Here is a 24,000-nt window from a genome sequence, read left to right as displayed (position 1 = left end):
CCCTCTCCAAACACCTAAATTAGCTAAAAATTTAGGACATGTTACAAAACTATATTGTCTAGAATTTTAGAAGAGTACTTTTAATATTGGCCGGTTATTTTTCACACAGCGACGTTAACTAGGCAATGTACTATTACCTATAACATTAACTAAAACACCAAAGTACGAATATTTCCAAACATCTAAATTAGCTACAAATTTAGGACATGTTAAAAACTATATTTTCTAGAACTTTAGAAGAGTACTTTTAATATTGGCCGGTTATTTTTCACACAGCGACGTTAACTAGTCATATCCCCATACTTTTAACGTAGGGCTATTTGTAGAGGTCACGCGTCAATGGGAAAGAGCACTGTGTATTGTGTATAGGAAAACGGACAGTAACTGCAGTATGCATTCTCAATTTACTGTTAGGAAAGGGGTAAAAGAGATGCACATCCCTCATAGAGGGTATGCAATACAACGTCACTCATAACAGAGTCATCCTCATTTAAATAAAATTCTGTCCTCCATATTAAAGGTACCACGGGAAAATTCGCATGATAATACAATAAAACGTGTGATAGGTATATGAATGGTTGTGGAATCGATCTAGAGACATGTCCCTCTGTCATCTTAAGTTATCTTAGAACTGTCCTCCAGCATGGCTGCCATTTCAATTGTTATACCATTCCGGTTGGTTTATTGCATACACTATATATAGAGGGGTTCGGTTCCCGGGTTCATTGTCCAGTAGTGATTGTTGGAAATCCAGATTTTTAAAGTATCCAAAGGCGAAATAATCCAGCAGAATATAGTTCGAAATCGGATATCCTCAATTTGAAAGCTCATTTTGGACATTTTCAACTAGAACCCCAGCTGTTTTCAGAAAACAAACTTGGGAAGGCCATTTTAGTGGAATCATTAATCAATAGTTCCACCTAGAATTGTTCCTCGGCAGCTGTCCCTTTTCCCACTTGGTTGGGAGAGACCTTCTCCTTAATAATTCTTCTTGACGAATAAGACTATACAAAAACCAGTTTTGCTGTTTTTATACTCGAGCAGAAGAAAGCCTCCACAACTGATAAAATTACGGTGATCGATGAGGGGCGTAGCAAGCGAGTGGACAGGGTGGACTAAAGCCCGATCCTGACTCCAAATCGCAGCGCGATGCGATGCTGCGATCCCAGACAAACTAGGTGGTATGTCTATGGCTGCGATGCTATAAAAACTGTAATCTGAGCCAGGTTTTTACGAGGTCAGCGGTGAAAATTCTCATCGCGTGGTGGAAATTTTGGTCCTCGAAAAAGTTGAACAATGTTCAACTTTTTCGCATCGCGCTGCGATATCGCAGCCGTACACGCTGGAAATCAAATTCGGTAGAATGACCTTAAAAGGAGATGCAGACCCCAAATGCTTTTAAAACATCGCAACATCGTGAGACGAAATTAAAATGTACATTTTAATTGCATCGCGCGATGCTGCGATGTTTGAAAAGCATCGCATCGCGCTACGAAGTGGAGTCAGGATCGGGCTTAAGTCCGTGGGCCCTGCGGGTTCAGGATCCCTAGCAAAAGCGAAAATGAAATAAAGGACATAAATGAGATGTTAAAAGGGCCAGCACTGATGATCGGGCTTCCCACGTCTCGGAACAACCTGTCGGATTACACGTCTGTGTATGGCCCGTATTATCCACAATGAGAAATATTGTTTCTTGATCGAAAAACGAAAACCAGGTTTTTTTAAAACCGGACTTTTCAAATACAGCATGTGCTTTTGAAACTCAAAAAATGTTTATCGATTTGAGAAGCCAAGTTTTGAAAACCTAGTTTCTTGGTCCAAAAACATGCTTTCTCGATCAAGAAGCCAAGTTTTTCACCGAAAGAGGGGTATTTTGGCGTTTCAAATTCGATAAACCTGGTTTCTCGATTTTATGAACTTTGTTTCTCCATTGAAAAAGCTACTTTTTCGATAAACCTGTTTTTTTTTCGAAAAAGAAACCAAGTTTTTTTACAAAAACTTGACGAGGTTTTTGAATAACCTGGTTTCTCAATCGAGAAACCAGGTTTCTCGGTGAATAACCTGTTTTTTTGATCGAGGAACCAGGTTTGTCTCTTTTATTGGGCATATTACTTGCTATACGTCCTGTGATAGATCTTTGTTTTGTTTTTTGGGTCAATAATTTTGAATAATCAAGTTCATGTAAATTATTCATTCAGGTAAATCGTTGCGCAGCTGGGTATATATGTTCGTGTTTATTCGCTGTCATCAAGTTTATTTTCTGTTGTCATTGCTGTTGTATATATATAGTTGTTGTTTTCGAAGCAGAGATACTTGGACATTTATTCTAAGCTCTCTTTTATTTTGTGTGTGGTATATTAAATCTGACAATTGTTACAAAAAATGATTGAATTCAGAATGAAAGTTACAATTTTTATGTGTGTCTTCAGTATAAGGAATGTACTCGGTCAAATTAAGCTTCTGTCAAAAGAACTTTCTGATAAACTGGTTGTAGAAGGTGACTCGTTGACATTAAACTGCACATTGACAGGTAGACAGACTACGAGAGACCGTATTTCGTGGATTGTAGATTGGACAGCAAATAACATTGATGACTCCAGGTTTTTCTTCGCAGAAGAGAATATGACAGAACATGTCATGAGCCCTAAAGGTAGTCATGGCGTATATACGTTTGAGTATGAACGGATTCAAAATGGGGTAAATGAGTCGGATGCCATACATATTTGCTTATTACATATAAGTGGAACCACACTAAATGATGCTGGCAAATACTGGTGCTCGTACTTCGATTCCGAAGTCACGAGCCTGCGGCAAGTCTTACTTCCAGGGCAGACAAACTTATTTGTAGCTCCAAATTCCAACATGCAGTTTATGACCACAGTGCAATCCGCGATATCAGGTAATACTGATATCCTGACCACTGTTGGTTCATCATGTGCATGTCAAAGCCAAAGCTTCACAGCCAAGGTAGTGGGAATTACTGCTGCCGTAACTGTCATCGTCGTTCTCGTTGTAGAAGGTTTGATGTATTTCGCTTACACACAGGGCATTAGTTTTCAACGCCGCAAATCACAAGCAAATGCCAATACTAGGATTATTCAGTCACACCAGCAGGCACAACATTCATTGCCTCATATGTCCGCGCAGGACCATCAGACCAACAATCCAGGAGAAAGACCAAACAACGCTTTCACTAACAACAGCACGCTAACTGATGATGATTATGACAATGGGTATATTGTACCGCTTCCTGATCGGGTCCCCATCAACCACAGATCAAGACAGATGCAACAAGCAACTGGCGGACAGCATGATCAGGAAGGTGACGTTGACGACTACGGATACACACAGGCGCTTCCAGATCTTCGGAATGAAGGCATTCGACAGTAAGTTTTATAAATATATAAATATTGCATTGTTATGTGTATTTTTTTAAATATAACTTTAGAACAAATTTGGGTCAAACCACACTAGGGATATGGTCTTGTTGCATTTCATATTGATGAAATTATTGCTTGTCGTAAAACTTGCTCTTGACTAATTTCTCCTGATACTCGACGGGTACAAAAACTCTTTTTTATCTTCCTTGAATATATGGGTGCAGCCCGTCACTCAGAAGACCCGGTAGTTAGAAGACCCGCTATTCAGAAAACACATTATTCAGAAGGCCCGCTAGTCAGAATTTTCTGAGTAGCGGGCCTTCTGAATAACGGACTTTCTGAATAGTGGGCTTTTTATTGAATTTTATGTAAAAGTCTCGCTACTCAGAATTTTATTTCTGACAAGCGGGCTGTTTCCAACCCTAACCCCTAACCTAACCCCTAACCTGACCCTAACACTAACCCTGCAAAGGGTCCGTTAATCAGAAGGCCCGCTACTCAGAAGTATTTTAACGGGATCCTGTTTAACGGGATTTCTGATTTAGTGGGTCTTCTGGTTAGCTTGTCATTTTAAATGAAAACAAGTCCTCGATTCAGAATTTGACGGATTTTCTGAATAGCGGGCCTTCTGAGTAACGGGTCTTCTGAGTGACGGGTGCCACCAAATATATTGTTCCAACTAATCTCCAGATTACGATCAAAATACTTACTGGAAGATGGCTAAGTGAACTTTACTGTCTGCAAGTATAAGGGTTTTGCCAACAAATGAGTGATTTTCGGTGTGGTGACCAAAGTACGTAGGATTTCCATCGTTACCGTATACCCTGATTATTAGATAATTAGATAATTGTATAACTTTTTTGTACTCGCAATTCATAACCCGATTGGTCAATGACTTTTGCAGTGATACAAGGCGATGGAGTTTGAGGAGGCGGTGGCCAAAAAATAAAATTGGCTAAAAAGGAAGCTATGCCATGACCTTATTCGGGTAACAATTTAGTTATTTACTGTACTTATTTTTAAATGATTATTTATCGTATTATTTATTTACCAATATCTATTTTCTTTATTTATTATACTTCCTTTGTACGTTTTAGAACCAACGGCGCAAGGATGGATGAAAACCACGGATCCGTCAATGTATCTGAAGATGGCTATACTGAGTACAGGGTGCAAGATCCGAGTAGATATCAGGGCCTAAGGAAATAAATATCAACATCCTAAATAATTATATAACATTTGAAAGCTGTACACTAAAAGCGCATACAAGTAATAAAAGATCAAAACAAAGCAAGACATCTGTATGATAATATGGCCTAATGGAAGCAAAACTGATAGCAATGACGTTCAAAGTGGAAAGGATATATATCTTAAGTACCACGGTTTCCTCTTCAGATGACCTAAACTTTTTACCTTCTTTTTAGAGATTCCACACTTTTGTGCCCCTTACTTTTTACAACTGCCACCAAGGTGAACACTCCCTAAACAATCTAAATGATTTCTCGTTGAGTGCTAAAGAACACGAAATAAGATAAACAAGTTAGTGAAAGTTATAAATTATAATCAAATTTCAAGCTAACGGACGCTATAATTATAAAATGTATAAGAATTCAACACGTGTTACCAGTAAAACACGATAAATGCTCATTACAAAAAGAAACAATAAATACTCAGACAGACAAGTGTGTTCTTTCAATTGTATAATATCAAAATTATTTTCATTTTCTAACATTATAGATACAAGAATATACAATAAAAGTATGAATTTAATAATGTATTTGACAATCAAAGAACAGTGTGTATAATACGTATCCTAGATTACTATACAGTATAAACCGTCCCTGTCTAACCCATGAAGCGCCTTACGCGATTCGCCGAGCGCGAATAGCGACCAAGGCACAAACGACTTTGCTGGGCAAAAAAATCGATAATGTCGCCCACTGTAGTCAAATACAGGGGAGTGCGGATGTGGTCGGTTTATAGTTGTGTGTTGTTCGTCACTATGTGGTATTAGAATGATAATATCGTAATTGACGTGGTGTGAAACTAGGGTGTAAGATATTTATTACTATAAAAGAAAAGCCCCCTATTCAAAATGGGTTTTGCGATATTATCATTGGAGAAGGGAATCTGTGTGTATTTTCAAAAATGTCTATAGCCAAGGTATAATTACAAACCTAAACCTTTTAAACATCCAAAACATATTTTGGCTAAAAAGAAGATGTTTTATTGCATCGCCTACAAAATGATGACTAGATTATCTATTACTGGAACAAACACACTTTTGGTTTATCATACTGCTTTACCATGTTTACTATTTAATTAAAATGAGCAGGGATAGGCAACCTCCAGCCCGCTGGTAAATTTTGTGCAGCCCGCGAAACCGTAGGCCTAGGAGAGACAAAAAGAAAGCGAAAATCAGTTAAAAAGGTGCCGGGTAAAAGCGTGTTTTTACCTGTCACCATGACATTCAACTCAAACCTGCCATAGCCTAAAATAAATAAATCCAGTTATTGCTATAGCACAGTGGCGTAGCGTCATAGGGGCACGGGGGTGCCCCCAATCGATCTGAAATTTTAAAAATCCCATAGGAAAATGGCCGAAAAACGGCTTGTGCCCCCAATCAGACCCGGTGCCCCCCAACCCGGTGCCCCCCAATCGGATGACCCACGCTACGCCACTGCTATATAGCACACTGAAAAACTCACGCACAAACATTTAAAACTGAAAATAATTATGTAAAGCATGGTTTTGTCAAGATGTTTCATGGTTATTGGAGCCCCTATACACTGTATCAGATACAGATAGTGACACTGTATAGCGACAATTCGATGTATAAATCCAGGGCGAGTTGACTTAACAATGTTGTTAGCGCTAGCGACCATTCGTGGTAATCCAGGATATGGAAAGCACACACTGATGACGACCATGCATGGTAATCCAAGGTGTGGAAAGCCTACACTTCTATAGCGATCATGTATGTGAGGCAATTGGAGTTTAAATCTAGGGTTGAAACATACACTGGTATGGTATCAACTTTTTGATTATTAATGTATGCTTTAGGTTTACATTGTCCTCGATTTGTGTGTGTTTTTGTTTACAAAATAATAAATTTGTTGCTTAGAGTACATTAATATGGAAATTAAGAAAAATACAAAGCTGTTATGTATCATGCTACTCTAACATGACTAAAGTGCATAGATTTTTTTATACATTATTTATATAGTTTGCATAAACTTTTTGAACATATGCTAAAGGCTCGGATAGCAACTTTTGCACAGCATGTTTTGATTTTTTTGTAATTCGCGGTGTAGGCCCCTAATACCAATTTTATGGCAAATTATTAACATTAACATATCAAAAGGAGCGATTGCCGAATAGGGTGCAACTCTAATAGTCTTATTACAAGACTGCCCTACCCCAACCCTAAACTCCGTAAACGAGGACTGGACTCAAGTCTAGCAAGTTGCACCCTAGGGAATATCAAATTCAAATAATTAAAAAAAATCAAAATTATTTGATATCAGAAGGACATTCCTCGTATTTAAAATGCAATTCGATATAGGCCCTATCTGATGTACTCTCAGGTCCCCCCAAAATACTGTGCAAGCGTTATTATCCGATTATAGGCATGTGTCAACATTTTAACAGGCTTTACAATAATTTACAATTATGACTAGAGATTGTGTTTATGATATTACAACTTATTACCTGTTATAACTTATTTAATTTTGAAATAAGTTAAATAGTTATATAGTAGGCTATATCCCATTAAAAACCTAACAGCATGAACATTGTCACCAATCTCGCTCATTTCATAAAGGTGGTTTTTGAGGAGAATTTTGTTGGGTGTAAATTATGAGATCCATCTAATCTTTACTTGGACTACTTACATCAGAGTGATGTGTGTCTTTGAAATTGGCACAAAACGTTTAGATCAGTCATCTTGTACTCATCATTATAGCTTTACACCAAATAAAATTTTCCTCAAAACTTCAACATAACTTATCACGGAAAAGTGAAGTGTATTTTCTTTAATTTTTGCATCCAAAATTTATGAATAAAATAAATGTCGCATTAATTATCAATTAAAGATATTGGTATAATTCAATAATAAATAAATACATTGGCTATTCCTGTTGACATCCATACACTCCCTATGGAAAACATGACCTTAATCTCCCACACAGGGGGTGTAGATTTCAAATGGAGTCACCCATTCAGATAATCCCATTTGAAATTCACACTCTAGCGCCAATCTGGCTTGAAATGGGTGGGGCAAATGGCCTGAATTTTCAAAAAGTGGCTGAAAAGACAAAAAATGGGTCATTTTGCTGAAAGGTGTGGCTAGTGGCGTAGCGTGTGTCATCACATAGTGGGGGGGGGGGGTCACCGACCATGATTGGGGGGCACCGGGTCTGATGGGGGGCACAAGCTGTTTTTCGGCACTTTTCCTATGGGATTTTTAAAAATTTCAGATCGATTTCAAGTCTTCCATAGGGGTGTATGCATTTCAACTGGAATAGCCCATTTACAATCTAACTATAAAAATACATAAAAAATAATAAGTTCTCTTAAAACAATCACTATAATTTTGTCGAAATCAAGTGTGTTTGCGAAAACTGCTCCCTAGTGCTCTCCTCATGGTCTATGTCATCAAATAAACTCCTCATTCTGTGCTCGTGATCATGATGCGAAGGTGACATTGATGACACGCCACTCGATTCGTCTTCCAGATACAAATGAATGGTGTCACCGTCATATACGTTATCGTGAAGTCCGTTACGGGTGTTATGTCCGTTACTGTCTGACATTTCTGACAGACGGCTATCCGTTGACGTTGGTGTTAGAGATCTATTTGAAGGAATCAAGTACGTATCATCAGGCGGTGTGAGTTGCGTAGGTGACGGATTTGGCGTGCTGCGTGTTGGTTTTGGTGGCGGGATGGGAGGGAGAGGCTCGTTATGCGGTGCGTAGCCATGGTTTTCGAAGCTAACACTCCTCCATTTTGATGTGAGACTGATGGGGAAACTGATTTGGTAAGTTCTACGGAGCGAGTTGTACTAGATCTGGAAAGAGATATGTAAGCGAAGAAATGTTACGATTTTTTTAATTATGATTAAATGGTTAGATTGTTTGAATCGAAGCCCCTTCCCCACAATTAATTGCTATCGATGCAGTACAGAGTTGACGAACAAAGCAGAGATAGTGCACCTTACACAGAGGTGCCACTTGGAGTTGTTCCAAATTTCATGAAAAACGTGGAAAACCTTGAAAATGCACTACCGGTATTCTTTTGCACAGGGCGGAGAGTAAAAATTTCCAGAATCGTTCAATTTTCTTTAAAATTTCCTGAAATCAGGAACTTTCCTGATAAGTGGCATCTCTGGTTACTAAAAACCCGCATTGTGTAACGTTATGAAAACATCAAAATTGGAAGCATTGATTATAAATTCTTTTTGAATATGAATGAAATGTGCATCACAAAAGATCGCTTTTTCTTCAGAAATTATCTTTTATTTCTAATATCAGTGATTTATTGACTCACAAAAACAAAGACCATATCAGCACAGTCGAAAGGTTCTGTACCTTTACATAATGCTGATTGTAAAACCAAATTAACAAGTAAGAGAAAAAATTCGAACTTCAAATGGACATTAACCAGCATTATGAACGTTATTACTATTAATAATAATTGAAGTTGAGTTTGATTTCGAGTGGTGTTATTCATGTAGCATTTTTTCCATTATACACATGGCGACATTCGTGATTTGGTTAATATGAAGTGAAACGAATGAAGTTATAGTCAAATGATGCCAAAGAGCTATTCGAAGAAAATCAATTGACGCCCTCCTCAAAACAGGCCGTGCTAGCTACATAGGAAAAAAACAAGATGGCGCTATGACAGTCTGTGAACGAGTCAGAGTGGGTGACCCGTCTCGAATTGAGTTTTAAATTGGGAAAATACCAAAATTATGAAGATTACTAAAATAATTTTAGATCATTATAATCAGACGTGAATAAAATGCAACAAATTACTGATAAACAAATAAGATTGGTTAGGCCGTACAGAGAAATTTGCGGGGAAAGTTGAATTATTGCAATAGAGCTACTGGCTCTCAACTCAGGGCTCTCATTATATATCCGGGGGGCACTTCAATATGAAATGGATATAGGTGTAGGGCTGGCACCTTCGCACTAAGGGGCATTCGGTGAGAGCAAAATGTAAAAAATATGGGGTCATTGGGTGAGAGCATGGTTTTTGGAATTCGGTGAGAGCAAAATGTAAAAAATATGGGGTCATTGGGTGAGAGCATGATTTTTGGCATTCGGTGAGAGCAAATGTAAAAAATATGGGGTCATTGGGTGAGAACATGACCTTTTTTTTAAATGGAATCTTTGGGTGAGAGCCGAAACAGCGTCGCAAAAACCTCGAAAGTCGAATTTCTAGTTCTAAATGGCTTCAAATTTCATTGTTTTTTCAAAATAAGTAATAAAATCAGTGATAAATGAAAGTTGCTGTTCAAATTGAACTTGTAAGGGTCTTTGGGTGACAGATCAAATGGAAAAATTACAGAGCATGTGTTCGTAAAAAATATGGGGTCTTTGGGTGACAGCGATGCTGAAAAAGGGGGTCTTAACAGCCCTACATAAGCGTCACCTCCAAAGTTGGAGTGCCCCCCGGGATTATATCCAATGTCCAGAGCTTCCAAAAGAATCTGAAGACTCATCCGGGTAGCGTGTTTATTTTCTGTAACCATCTGCAAAACCTAACCCTAAATCTAAACCCTAACCCTAAGGGTTGGTGGCATTGTGGTCCAATTAAGCGTCGGGGTACGTTTTTGTCTGATGTTTTGTCCTCATCTTATTGCTTCTGCTACAAACCGTACTATAGAAATCCGCGTAGTAGTGGTAGTAGAATAGGAAATGCAAGTAAACCAAAATGATATATAAATAATGTGTAGCCTGTTTTCAATCTTGATTTAAAAAAAATAGTGTTCACGGTGTTTCCGTCAGAGATAAAGATGGAAATGACTTCTGGACCATGTATTTTTATAAATTTAGCAGGTCGTAAGATTGTATAAGAAATATAAGGATGCGTCGTAAAACATGAAACAAATGTGCAAAGACGAGAAACTTGGTTGAAGTGCAAATCAGTGCAAATCTATAACCATGAATACAGACTATACATCGAGTGCTTTAGTAACCGTTACTATTAGTGCTTGACATCCTCAGTCGTTGTTATATTATACACTGGACATTCAAAGTTTGAGACCTGTGAAATGTTGATTTCCTGTAAAAACACCGCGTAAAACACAACATAGTAAGAAATACAGAAATTAATATGCAACATTAACGTTATTGAGATCCATGCAAAGTTCTAGAAAGAATCCCTTTTCAATGAGCATTTCCCAATATTGTCAGTGATACAATATTATTCTATATGGCAAAACACGAAGAAGCGCCTATAAAATAAAGCGGAAGAGTTTAATTGCTGTGTTGTATTATTGAAATTATTCAAATTCAAATTGAATGAGCACTTCGTGATTCACAACCTCAGTCCCCAACTCAGAAGAACTGAGATGAGATTTTTATACCGCCAGAAATTCATAAGACGGCATAATGTTCGTGTGCATAAAACTTTCTTGCAGATTCGGTTGTTATACATCGCCCAATTTGAAAATCTGTCTGCCGACACAAAAATTCCAAAACATGACAGCAATGCTAATGTATTATTATCGTGATTAGGCCGTATAAAATTGATGTTTTGGTTCTCGTCCAGTCGGTCCAGATGAGAGAAGCAGTTTGTTTTTTCCAACAGTGCTCGAGAAAAGGAGGATGCTCTTTTATTCAGGCGAGATTCTGAAGGATAGGCTAAACCCCTAGAGTACCACAAAAAGTCTTGGAAGTGATCCATGTCCATAAATTGATTTATATGTATAAAGTTTTCCTAAAATATTCCAAAGTCTAAAAAATGAAAGATCTAAAAAAGAAAGAAATCTGACAAATCCCAGAAATTGAGGAGGGAGGGACGAGAACCAAAATTTATACGACCTTATACGTAACTCGCAAATTCAATGTCCGAATCAAACTGAACAGAACTATATTCTAAAAAATGGATGCTAAAATCACGAAATACCCCCTTTAAGTTACACCAAAATGTTACCCTAAGTGAAAATGAAAGTTTTGGATAAAGACTCTATGATTGAATAACTAAAGTCTGCACAAAAAGTAACTCAGCTGTTATGAATACGCCTATAGATTCAGAACTAATAATTGTTTCACAATATTTCAACATAAAAGAAGGATATGATTTACAATACAGCAGTGTTTTGAAAGAAAAAATACCCCAATTTAAAAGTTGCAGTTATTTGTATTGATTTGAAGTAAGCGCGAAGATAATGGCGGGCTTTACGTGTTTACAGTGCTGGCATTATAACCATTGATCGCTGTAAACTGCAACTTTTAAATTCGGGTATTTTTCTGTAAAAGAACTACTGTGTTGTTAATATTGAACGACATTTGACGAATGGGGTATACGTGTAAATAAATCATTCTTCTCTCTATGTTGAAATATTGTGAAAACAATTATTAGTTCTGAATCTATAGGCGTATTTATAACAGCTGAGTTACTTTTTGTGCAGACTTTATGATAATAAACTGAATGGCTGTGAATGGCTGGCTTACTTGCAAATCCACGTAATCATTTAACAAATTTGTACTAGAGGCATTTGGAATAGAGTATCTCTTTCGGCCACGCTGTACGTAGTTCTTCCCGTTTCGTCTTTAAAGTTTTAGAAGAAATTGATAGTATTATTAAAATTAATAATCAAAATACAAGTTTGAACGGCTCTTCATACATGAGTTAATGGTGCATCGTATACCGCCTGGGATTCAAACCCATGATCTTAATTCACGAGTTTACGAGATAATTTTATTTTACGGAATCTAATTTATTGGGTAAAAGCCGATTTTCATGATTTTTGTGCAAATGATTATGAAGCGATTTGCGAAATAAGTTATTTTGAAACAAAATAGTAATTTATATAACATGAGCCTACTTTATGAAAGGAGCAATTCTGTGTTATTGGCAGGGCCGGATTTACCTTTTTGGGGGCCCTGGGCCAGGTCAGACTTTGGAGGCCCTCAAACTCACCGTGAGGAAGGCATGTGCATTGAAGTGGCCACATTTTGGTTTAGAGGGTGACGAGCATATTTTGTTTCGTTTTTAATATAATGTTTGCGCGCGAAGCGCGCGAAAAATTTCAATTTCAGATTATTTTAGCCCAAGATGAATGTGATTGTTAGTGTGTAATGGGCTACTGTGCGCGAAGCGCGGAAAATTGTTGCAATATTACTATATTTTGGTCCAAAACACGTTGTTTTCGAGCTAAAAAGGAACATGCACATGGCAATCTTGGGGGCCCCCGAATGTTAGGGGCCCTGGGCCCGGGCCCATCTGGCCCAATGGTAAATCCGGCCCTGGGTACGCTGGCGAAGTTACGTAATTAATCGGATTAACTACCATAGCAATAGGTCAAAACAATAAATTTTGAACATATCGCGCTGCACTACGAGCAGGTTGAACTAATCACCTGTGTATGTCTGCAATCATAGATTGAATACAATACTGGTCTCTTCAAAGATACTAATCTTACAGGTGCAAGTGATCAGCATGATATGGTTCAATGCAGAGGTACCGCGTGAACGTATCAGTGCAGCGCGGTATATTCAAAAATTGTTTTGACCTATTGCTATGGTAGTTAATCCGATTATTACGTAACTTCGCCAGCGTATTGGACACGAACACATTGAAGTATTTAAGTAAGCCAATAACCATGATAACCGAATTTCAAAAAGACGCACACACAATATATTGACTTACAAGTGAGTTTGTAATGTGTGTACGCATGCCTCTAAAAGTGCTCAAAGGTGCTTTAATTACTGAATAACCATTTAATCACTCAGATAATGTCGACGTTGATATTTCTATAATGCTACACTTTTAGAACAATGGGCAAAAACCGGTTAGGTAAGGTTTTTACCCAACATTGGGTAAAGTTTACCCAACATCGGGTTATTTTCAGTAATTTACCCAATGTTGGGTAAATTTTACCTAATATCGGTTAATAAAACCTTACACAACCAATGAGGGTTATTCATACGTACTCAGCGGTTGGGTAAAGTTACCCAACTTGGTATGGTAATTTTACCCAACTTGGGTAAAATTTACCAAATGTTGGATAAAAACCTTACCCAACTTGTTTTTCCCAGTGTTCTAACAATGTACATGCAAAGAAAGTGAACTAAAATGATTTCTACCTATAAATCTACTTTGGTGATAGCATGATACTTACTCTTATGGTTTATGCAACTGATCTTGACTGGTAGTTCGTTGATTTATTTTTCTGTTATCAAATTGTAGTAAATTTGAAATCTTCTTAAACGTCAAAAGCTTTAACATTAACGAATTGATTTTTAAGGTAGTCCAATCTAAATTGCTCTCCAAGAAGTACAATTCTTTTGGATTCCCCTTGTAATTCGACAAAACAAAGCCACACATTGATCCAATAATGCTGCTGGTGTGTTATAGTCAGGTAGTTAATGGGTTTGAAATGTGTTAGCATTGTCAGTATTAGATTGCTAGGTCCTAAATGTCTCATTGATTTGTGAGCACGCCGTATTTACTAAAAGGTTATAAACCACTAATAGGCCTGGGCGATGCGTGAAAATACGAAGAGGAACTTCAGCAAAGAGATTCATTTGGTAGGATTGTTGAGATCATAAAATGGTTAATTATGTTAGCCAAATCCAATAAATATTACTCACGGAACTGAGCTTTCGCCATCTTGGCTGATGGCTTGATCACAGATGAACTGGTCCACTGCTTTTCCCGCGAAACTTGGTTGCTATAGACGCATCCTCGTTACCCGGAAGTGATGTTGATAAAAGCAGTGGGTCATATACATGATCTAGAAAGTACGCACCCTCGTCGCGGTTAAGTGAGTTCTTCCCCTTTTTTCTGATCAATCTGGGAACATTAAGTTTACGTATGAAGAAGAGAAAGAGGGCAAAATACCATTCTTGGACACATTACTCATCCGTAAACAAGATGGTACTGTCAAACTTCTTGTGTATCGCAAAAAAACCCACACCGACCAATATTTAAGCTTCAAATCTCAACACCCCCTTCACCAGAAATTAGGGGTGATCCGGACATTAATGGACAGAAAAGACAAGATTGTTACGGAGGAAGACGACAAGAAAGACGAGGAACAAAGAATCAGAAAGGCATTGGCGGTTTGTGAATACCCCAAGTGGGCGATGGACAAGGTGAAACAACAAATGAAGGACAAAACAACAGCAAAACCTCAGAAGAAGACAGCGGAGACTCCAATCAAAGGCATGGTGGTTATACCATATGTGGAGGGTACCTCTGAAAAATTGCAAAGAGTTTTCCGCAAGCATGGTTTTACAACAGCCATGAAGCCAACCAACACTCTAAAAAGTGTCCTTGTCCACCCGAAAGACAAAAAAGACATCGATCAGACCAGTGAAGTTGTTTATGACATCCCGTGCAAAGGGTGTAATAAATCATACATAGGTGAGACTGGTAGACCATTTGGGGTAAGGAAGAAGGAGCATCAGAAAGACACTGAAAAGATCGCCACCAAAAATTTCACCAGAGCCAGCAGAAAGCTCTCTACCACTGAACAGCACAAGTCCGCAATAACCGACCACGTAGCACAAGAAAATCACGTCATCGACTGGGAGGGGGCCAAATTACTGGATAGAGACTCCAACGCCTTCTCAAGAAGAGTCAGGGAGGCCATCCAAATCAGAAAAAAGGGGAAGAACTCACTTAACCGCGACGAGGGTGCGTACTTTCTAGATCATGTATATGACCCACTGCTTTTATCAACATCACTTCCGGGTAACGAGGATGCGTCTATAGCAACCAAGTTTCGCGGGAAAAGCAGTGGACCAGTTCATCTGTGATCAAGCCATCAGCCAAGATGGCGAAAGCTCAGTTCCGTGAGTAATATTTATTGGATTTGGCTAACATAATTAACCATTTTACGAAGAGGAACTATTTGTTTGTGGGCCATCTGAAAAGGTTGCTTTAAAAATCACTTAAATTGACCAAGTTATATGGCACAAAAATACATTTTGGGGTTAGATGCTTCGAAATGGTATACTTTCTCTCATTTTATGCAATTTTTGTTGAAATATTACCAAAATTCATCCGCACGGCATCGGGATTTAATTAATATTCGCCCTACCTAATTGTAACTTTCAGCTTCGCGGGCGCACTGCCATTTGAGGTATTTACGATTCAGTGCGTTAAAACAAGAAAAGTCTCAGGCCAATCTATGTTGAGTTTTTGATCATTTGGCATCTAAATCACCTAGTTTCATCTGGTATTGTTGGCGTTTAACTATGAGACTGAGAGTTCTGAATATGAGAAATTCAGCCAGAAATTAGCCATTTTTCCATTAAAAACTGTGTAAGCAATTAGTGGTATTGAACTAAAAGCACCATAAACTTTTCAGAATGTTTGTTTACAATGCCTTTGAAATGTTCGGAGTCAATCATTTGTTTTACTTTCAAAGTAAGGTTGCTTGCAATCAATGGGGCTCTTTGTGGTGGTGTTTGGGTCATAATAGGTAGTGTACAGATTGTAAACCAAATAATTATCTTACATAAACAAAAACATTTTTACCATAATAACATTGTTAGTATTTTGGAACCACTACTTAATAAGATGGATGCCTTGATTTATTTAGATTTATTTAGAATATCAGGTGCATAATGACGGGTTTGTTAATGAATTAATGGGAAATAAATATCTGTTTCTCCTTCATGATAATTGCACGACTTCTCATGGGCAAAGAAGTGCACCGTGCTTTGCTTATATATGCGCTGATCACTGATCAGTGCATCAGTAATCGAAATGATTATGGTGGCGATTTTAAACTACCAATCTATACTTGTAATGGTAGTTTGCTAAGCAAATGAAATGAATGTTAGATAGAGGGAATGAACCAAGCCAAGAACTTTAAAATAAAACGTGCTAACAACTAGCAGAGGCTAAATATCAGTGAAATTAAATTTGATAAGTTGGTCATTTCTGACAAGAACCTATTCATCTTTTAAAATGAGAAGGCAATCTTATCAAATTTGATGAGTTTCTTGTCATTCTGATGAGAATATCCGATTCATTTTGAAGAGAATTCTGTTAAATTATCTGTTATTTCCCATCCGAATGGTTTCCCTTGTCAAGTTTCTATTCAAAAATGAGTAGATCGTTTTAAGAGTGTAGGCTACTGTCAATCGCATTATCAGTATCTAGGGAATGTTAGTATCATTTTCATCTTCTAGCTATTATTATAATGGTTTCTACAAAATGATAGCGTAACAATAGCGAAATGGTTAAGTATAATATGTAATGGTTAATGTTGATGCTATCTACTGCACTGATGATATGATAGGGATAATGAAAAAAAAATATGGCTGAACTTATACTTCTAGATACTTGAGAGATTAAGTTAATAAAAAAATTGAACATATTAATAAGTTAATTAATAAACACTGGTCGTTAGCTACTTGTGATTGATCTAAACCAATGAACTTGTCTGTTCTTTTCAAAGCATTATGAAACGATCCACCTCATTGGCCAGATTTCAATCGCTTGCGCTGGCGATTGGTCTTCTTACCTTCTGCATCCGATGATCACTGCCACTACAATAATTAGAACAAACACCACTGCAGCACTGATGACAGTAATGTATAGTACCATATCTGGACCTGTGATTGGAAGAGTCAGAATAAATGGGCAAATAAAAAAAATACGACAATGCGTAAACTAACAACTCACGATGTGAGTGATAAACTGAGAAAATAAAATTATCCCAGACACTGAAATAAGGAAACAAGCCCACACAAAAATTTTTGGGATCTCTTGTCATGCATTCAGAAAGAACGCAAAAAAGATTTACGTCCGTCCTCAATGAAAACATGATTGCAAATGATCCCAGCAGCAAAATGGCGCCGATGATGGTCCTGGGCACGCACGCCCGTGATTGGCCCCCTTGAACCGGTAACCAATGACGCCATCACGCGGGGATAATTTGGTGTTTTATTTGACGAACAAATTAAACTGCATTTTGAATATTGTGATAAAAGAAATACATTGAGAATTAAGTAGTCTACATCTGTTAATTTTTTCTCGTGAACATTTTAAAATATATGCATTTGCACTACTGGTAACAAGAGGTCGTGCAATAATTCTGAGCCCTTTTCTGAGCGATTTTTGGCACACTTAATTTACGGGGTATCGTTTAAATAACACACTCTAAATGGCTTCGAAAACAGAACAGAAACGTTGAAAAGAATCGCATTATAATTATAATCTAGCCCATTTAAGGTTTGAAAATTTGGCATGGGGGGAAAGGGGTCAAGCAATTTTTGGTAGGCAGAGGGGCGGGGAACAAACAACAATTTTTGGCACCTCGTTTGGAATTATTTTGCACAGCCCTAAACATTTTTACAATATACATGCAGTTATTGTTGTTTTACTTGATAAAAAACGATAACTTCAAATCATATTTTCCATATTTCCATGTCTGTCTTGGGGGGGGGGGTATAATCCGTCTGTATGTCTATTTGTATCTATCCATACACGATACGTGTATTTAAACCATGCAATAATTGCAGTACTTCACATTAGGAAAATAAAATTAATGTCGAAAAAATAACAATATACATGCAAGTGAAAAGAGACCGTGTGTGCTATTTTTAAAATGCTTAAAAATGACAATTAATGACTCATTTAGCATGAAACATGGAGATGTTCTTTCTTATATAGTGCAGTTTAAGCTTAGAAGCACAAAATATCATTAACTTCATATAATTTCTGTATTGTTTTGTTTGTAGTATGGATATATATTTCAATATGTGCATTAATATATCAATGTTATTCCCATGCAGCAACGAAACAAATCCGACGTGCTTGATACGAGGACGTAAAGATTAATGCGATTATGTATTGAGAATGTGTACATTTGTGGCAATATATAAAACAAACAAACAAACAAACAGATAAATAAACAAACAAATCGAACAAACAATACAGCGCTTTATACGTTGCTGAAAGGTCACCAGTGATTAGCGATGAAGTGATTATAATAATTATTATTAATTAGTAGTTATAAATTATAGCAAAATAGAGACCGATTTCATTGGTAAGTTAACACAAAGCACCATTTCAAATATGATTTAGATGAAACATTCTTGTTATTGCATGTTATCATTGCTTATGTCAGTTTCTCTTCCTTATATTTAATTTTGAAGGAGGAATAATACTCACCCGCATAGACATGCGTAAGAAAGAGAAGAGAGAATGCGATAAGTATAATAATCAAACCATTGAAATATAGGTCTATTATATGTTCTCTATTCACGCGTACACTTTCTTCGATATTTAAAATTCATTTTTATTATACAAATAAATTGGGCTCAAAAAGAAACTGATAATTTTCACAAGGTCATATCTTAAGATTATGTCCATCAAAATGAACCAAAATTACACACAGGATTACTTCAATATTCTAAACACATGTCAGTTACCAAGCAGTTGCCTAATTGAATAACATGCATGGAACAACTTCCTGGACAGCATGTCACAGCCCATTTTGATGTGTGTAACAGCAAAGTGGACTTTCCTGTCTCAGGATTGCCTCACAAAAATAACACTCGCACCCCACGAACATAAGCACTTCCCCAACGCTCTCTCACGAATACCTTCATTTGTTTTGACTTCCTCGCGTACCACTCTATGTTGCCGAAATTTCCAGGCTGTGATACAGCAAGCGGTTCCATGCCAGTGCATTCTTCAGTTGTAGGAAACGTTTGGATATTGACGTGTCACTATAGAGTAGACATGGTAGAGCACTGAAATAATCCCTGTGTGTAATTTTGGTTCATTTGATGGACAGATTTGCAAGATTTAACACTGTGAAAAAGTTTCTGATTGACCCCAGTTTACGTTGTCACAATAGAACACTAATGCTAATGGAGTATATAGGTCTAAGCATATCCATCGTATTCTCATGCAGAATTGTGCAAATGTCTTTATACCGTAAATATTCGCCTAATGGCGCACATGGGCTACTTCGCTGTGTACAAATTTCTTGTACAAATAGAGAGTTCCCTTCTCTGACAATCCCATCAAGAATTAAGGGTCCGTGTCCTTATTTGCTGGTGGGATGTTTGTGGGAGGGCATTCTTAGTTTGCCCCTAAATTTTCTGTTATGTCAAGGGAGCTCGTAGCGCCATTAGCGAATCTGTACGGCATTTCAAAGGCAAGCAAGCAGTTTTAGTAACTGCACCATGATGGCTTACAACTATATCACTATGTAAACTACTGCAATATTACCTACAACAAAATCAAAATTAAGAAAGGTCATTATAATCTTTATCTAGGACTAATAAGACAAAAAATCGGTCCAAGATGTTACCCACCAACCCATTGTCATTGAACTCAAAAACAAACATGGGAGACTAATTTTTGTGGTGGTCATGTTCTATACCAACCGAGTGATCATTTGGTTTATTTATAAAGAATATCCTCTACGGGATTTCTTAAGTATCTCATACCAAAGAAAAATGCCTCTGACACCAGACATAAACATAATCTGCGCGTATTTAAAGGCACATTTCTTATGACGTTATTATCATTAATATTTTGAATATATTTGACTCCATGGTAAAATTCCCCCTGACGGGACATGAACATTATCCCGCTCATTTTAAGGGCATAAGATTTCTTATGGAGTTATCATTAATATTTAGAATATTTGATTCTTACATAATTATATGTATCTCAATCCAAAGTGCCCAACCTGACGCAGACATATCATAATACTCGCTAATTGGCACCATATTTCTAACTCCATGGAAAATGCCCAACCTGACGCGACATGAACATAAACCCAATCGTGATCCAACTATTATAGATTTTCCAATCCAAATATCGGCACGAATATAACACGCGCAAACTCACCCCACCCCATACATAAACACCCCTACACTCTTCCCTGCACACACAAATACACGGCCAACAGACTTATATATACATCGCCATCATCACTATACACCCCCCCTATACCCATATTCAATATTCACACCTTTGAAACATACACCTATAGAACCCTCCCCCGATGTTACATTAAAGAGCAAACGGAATTTTTGACTTCTACCATTTTGTATACTTTCTGGCTACACTTGTAGCCAACCTTTTCCATTTCCAGGAATGCCAATTATCAAAAACTTTTTTACATACTCCCCCAATACTGTCTACCATGACAACCCACCGAACAGTGTAGTTTTTCCGTTTCCTGCAGTATCGTTGATGAAAATCTGACATCCTGCCAAATCCATCGAAGCTCTAAACGCACATGCGTGCAATCACCCAACTCATACGCATGCGCACTCTTGTACAAACCTCCGCGAACGCATAACCCACCCACATCCCTCAATCACCCCATCCACTCGTTTCATTTTCCCGCAACGTGATTATTTAAAATCACGTTCTGCCAAATCTCGGGGCCAAATCCTTCGATACATTTGGCACACACCCCATCGCGCCACGAAAACTCCGCTTCAAAACACACCCCACAACCAATAGCACCTCCAAACACATCCCACCCCACAAGTCCTTCCCTCCTGTCTAGATAAACTCCCACCCAACATGATGCAGTCATGTCTACAGTAGAATTCACCACGACCTTTGCAGGACTTAAACACCATTAAAAGCTATTAAACCAAGATAACACTCATTGAAAACAGCTCAGATCTTCTCTGTTAAATCCACACTACACATGTTTCTGTTTTAACTGTGCAATATTGTAATGAGCTGGTATTATAGTTTCAGTTGGGTGAACTATTATAGCAAACGCAAGGTAACAATACTGTGTGGGCCTTTGTTTCCGAAATGAGACAATAGTCTGCTTATTGTTAACCAGCATTCTTGAAAATGAGAAACATAATGGTTGTAGACTTAACACGGTTTGGAAATAATGTCTTCATATTTTTTGGTGTTATCTGTCGTTTACATATCCTTCCTACATAAAACACCATCTAAATTAGCTAAAAATTTAGGACATGTTACAAAACTATGTTTTCTAGAATTTCAGAGAGTACTTTAAATATTGGCCGGTTATTTTTCACACAGTGACGTTAACTAGGCAATGCCCATATAATATAACATACACTGTTTGTAGAGGTCACGCGTCAATGGTGAGAGTACTGTGTATTATGTATAGGAAAACGGACAGTAACTGCAGTATGAACTAACACCTACAAACAGTACAGAGGAAAACTAATTTTCTAACAACATTGAATACGTTAGCTGCCTATACAGTACAAAAATGTTAATGAATGGGTGCGGGTGCATGTGCGGGGCAGACTGTTATAATACGTTGTTAGTTTGGTGCTTTCTTGTTACATTCAAATGAAGAAAAAGCTCGATTAACATAATAAACTGAAATCACATGAGAAGGACTATATTTTCATATTTTAACAAATTAACATCAATGACTTTCATAATTATAATATTGATAGTTTAATAAACTACAAAGACAGTTTATCACTAAAACATGCAAGTTAGTCGCATCGCGATCGTGCTGTTCTAAAATGCAATGCAGCGTTCAACAAACATGACAAATCATGCAAGTGCTTAGTCACAGTGAGTAGTGCTTCAATAAGATTGCCAATATTACAGCTTGTGAGAGGTGTGCTGCGGTCTTGTGACTGGATCATAACAGTGCACATAAAACCACCAATTATAGGCTAATAACTTACAATTCTGTGATCTAACAGATCCAGTATCTGGTGTTGATCCTTTTGTACTCTCAGTTTCCATTTTATCTATTGTCTTTTTCGTTGTTACCATCTGAGTTGTTTTAGCAGGTACTTTTGTTGAAGTTTGGTAGGATGTTGTAAATGAAGCTTGTATAGGAGAATATTAATGCATACACGTAAGATACATAATAGTACATGTATTGTCTCAAAGTGACACAAAAGACATGCAAATATGAAAGGGGAAACAGCGACACATAACGTGTCCACTGAGTTTGGTAGGAAGTTTTTAAATTAAGCTTGTACAGAAGAATAGCAATGCATACACGTAAGATACATGTATTGCCTCAAAGTGACACAAAAGACATGCAAATTATACGAAAGAGGAAACAGTAAGTGACACATACGTGACAAGTTGTAAGACCTAATTGCAAGCTGGTATAATATCTAAATCCCAACGCCACATAGAACGCTAGGACCGTCGAAATAAGTTAGTAATCGGTAAGGCGTTAGACTGCAGCGCATTGGTGGGTGGTGATGCGAGTTCAAGCCTCTGTTTGTTCTCGTGAATTAATACACACCTATGACGTCGCGCTATTGTTTTAACGCTCCATTATTATCCACGAACGTTCTAATCACTTGAATGGTTTTACGAATCTACGTTTATTCATGGAAGAAAGAGATAAGAAGGAACCACAACGAACGCATTCACTTTGTCCACTCCCTTTACCGACATTTAATTGACATTGTTATTCATGAGGATTTACTTTGATCAATACCCCGCGTTAAATAGGTGATTGGTATTGTACTCCATGTATTTGCATGTCTTCTGGAGCGTGTCTGAAGGATGATTTGAACTAATGACCTTCCGTGCAAGCACTCTATAGGATTTTCTCTGGTGACGTGATCATCGGTCATTGATGGCCTACATCTTTTCTTCCATTTCGCCCAATTTTCCCGAACTTTGATGACTTTTTTCTCAGAGTTGGCAGTCTTTGGCACTGAAACGAGTTAGCTAGTTACGATTATACACATATAAACTATTAAATTAAACAGGTTTCATGTACCGGACTCAACCGGAACATTGTATATTATTTAAGAACATTTTGCATCTATATTTCAACAAAAAAGTCACCAAAATCTTACCTTATTTGCTAAAGATGAAACTCAGCAAAAAAACGGCCGATTTTGATGACCTTTTCGATATTTTAAAGGACAGTTTCTACACAACACGATCAAGAAAACAGTTTGACTGTAGATCCTAAAACAAAGCTACTATACATGTTCAGAGCATCAGTGAAATTCCATAATCTTACTTCTGGGTAGCGTTTGTTTGTTCTTGGATGGGTTTGTTATAGTTTTTTCCAGTAATGATTTCGCCAAGCATCGATCGCGGTAAATGGATCATACATGAAAGTAAGTACCATTGATAGCTTTTCTTTTCATGCGTCAATAGATAAGCGGATTAAAACTTGGCCGATCGAAGTCGTTGTGGTTCCTTCTCATCTCTTTCTTCCATGGTTTATTCAATTCATGTAACAAACATTTTAAATCTTTATAATTCAAGAAGGGGGTTACGGATGATTTGAACTAAACACCTGGATCGTGATGGGTAATTCTATAGAAATTTTTCATAAAGCTGAGTCAATGTATTTTTCAATCGCACCTGCACAACCATTGTTATTATTACGGTATCAATCAGCAATTGATCAATTTGTAAATGAGCAACCTATTTCTATAACACTCCATTCGTGGAAAA

The 24,000-nt window shown here is 37.4% G+C and overlaps 2 protein-coding genes across 3 annotated transcripts; one reads left to right on the top strand and one right to left on the bottom strand.

Annotated features, from left to right (window-relative positions):
- Nucleotides 1-226: 226 nt before the first annotated feature.
- LOC140166083 (uncharacterized) lies at nucleotides 227-5,928 on the top strand. The gene is made up of 2 exons (XM_072189467.1): nucleotides 227-3,386; nucleotides 4,478-5,928. Exons 1-2 carry the CDS (start codon nucleotides 2,383-2,385, stop codon nucleotides 4,587-4,589), a joined length of 1,116 nt encoding a protein of 371 aa, XP_072045568.1. The 5' UTR covers nucleotides 227-2,382; the 3' UTR covers nucleotides 4,590-5,928.
- Nucleotides 5,929-7,798: 1,870 nt separating this feature from the next.
- LOC140166087 (uncharacterized) lies at nucleotides 7,799-22,385 on the bottom strand. Of its 2 annotated transcripts, XR_011860812.1 has the most exons (4): nucleotides 22,245-22,385; nucleotides 17,099-17,183; nucleotides 13,739-13,789; nucleotides 7,799-8,449 (listed from the first exon to the last, which is right to left on the bottom strand). XR_011860812.1 is itself a non-coding variant. In XM_072189473.1 (3 exons), exons 1-3 carry the CDS (start codon nucleotides 22,333-22,335, stop codon nucleotides 8,248-8,250), a joined length of 384 nt encoding a protein of 127 aa, XP_072045574.1. In that variant the 5' UTR covers nucleotides 22,336-22,385; the 3' UTR covers nucleotides 7,799-8,247. The 2 variants fall into 2 exon arrangements, 1 of the variants encoding a protein (XP_072045574.1); XM_072189473.1 differs by lacking the exon at nucleotides 13,739-13,789 and having other exon boundaries at nucleotides 17,099-17,189.
- Nucleotides 22,386-24,000: the final 1,615 nt, after the last annotated feature.

This window comes from Amphiura filiformis, chromosome 12 (genome assembly GCF_039555335.1).
Source record: "Amphiura filiformis chromosome 12, Afil_fr2py, whole genome shotgun sequence".
Lineage (NCBI taxonomy): Eukaryota > Metazoa > Echinodermata > Ophiuroidea > Amphilepidida > Amphiuridae > Amphiura > Amphiura filiformis.
This window is presented reverse-complemented; position numbering and strand designations above follow the sequence as displayed.

Bases quoted from the DNA above. Each gene is read 5' to 3' on its own strand.
- LOC140166083 (XM_072189467.1), top strand. From the start codon at position 2,383: ATGATTGAATTCAGAATGAAAGTTACAATTTTTATGTGTGTCTTCAGT. The intron at 3,387-4,477 runs GTAAGTTTTATA...TGTACGTTTTAG, and splicing joins CGGAATGAAGGCATTCGACA to AACCAACGGCGCAAGGATGG.
- LOC140166087 (XM_072189473.1), bottom strand. From the start codon at position 22,335: ATGGTAACAACGAAAAAGACAATAGATAAAATGGAAACTGAGAGTACA. The intron at 17,190-22,244 runs GTAAGTTATTAG...TTCCAATCACAG, and splicing joins ATCTGTTAGATCACAGAATT to GTCCAGATATGGTACTATAC. The intron at 8,450-17,098 runs GTAAGAAGACCA...ATCTCTTTCCAG, and splicing joins GTGATCATCGGATGCAGAAG to ATCTAGTACAACTCGCTCCG.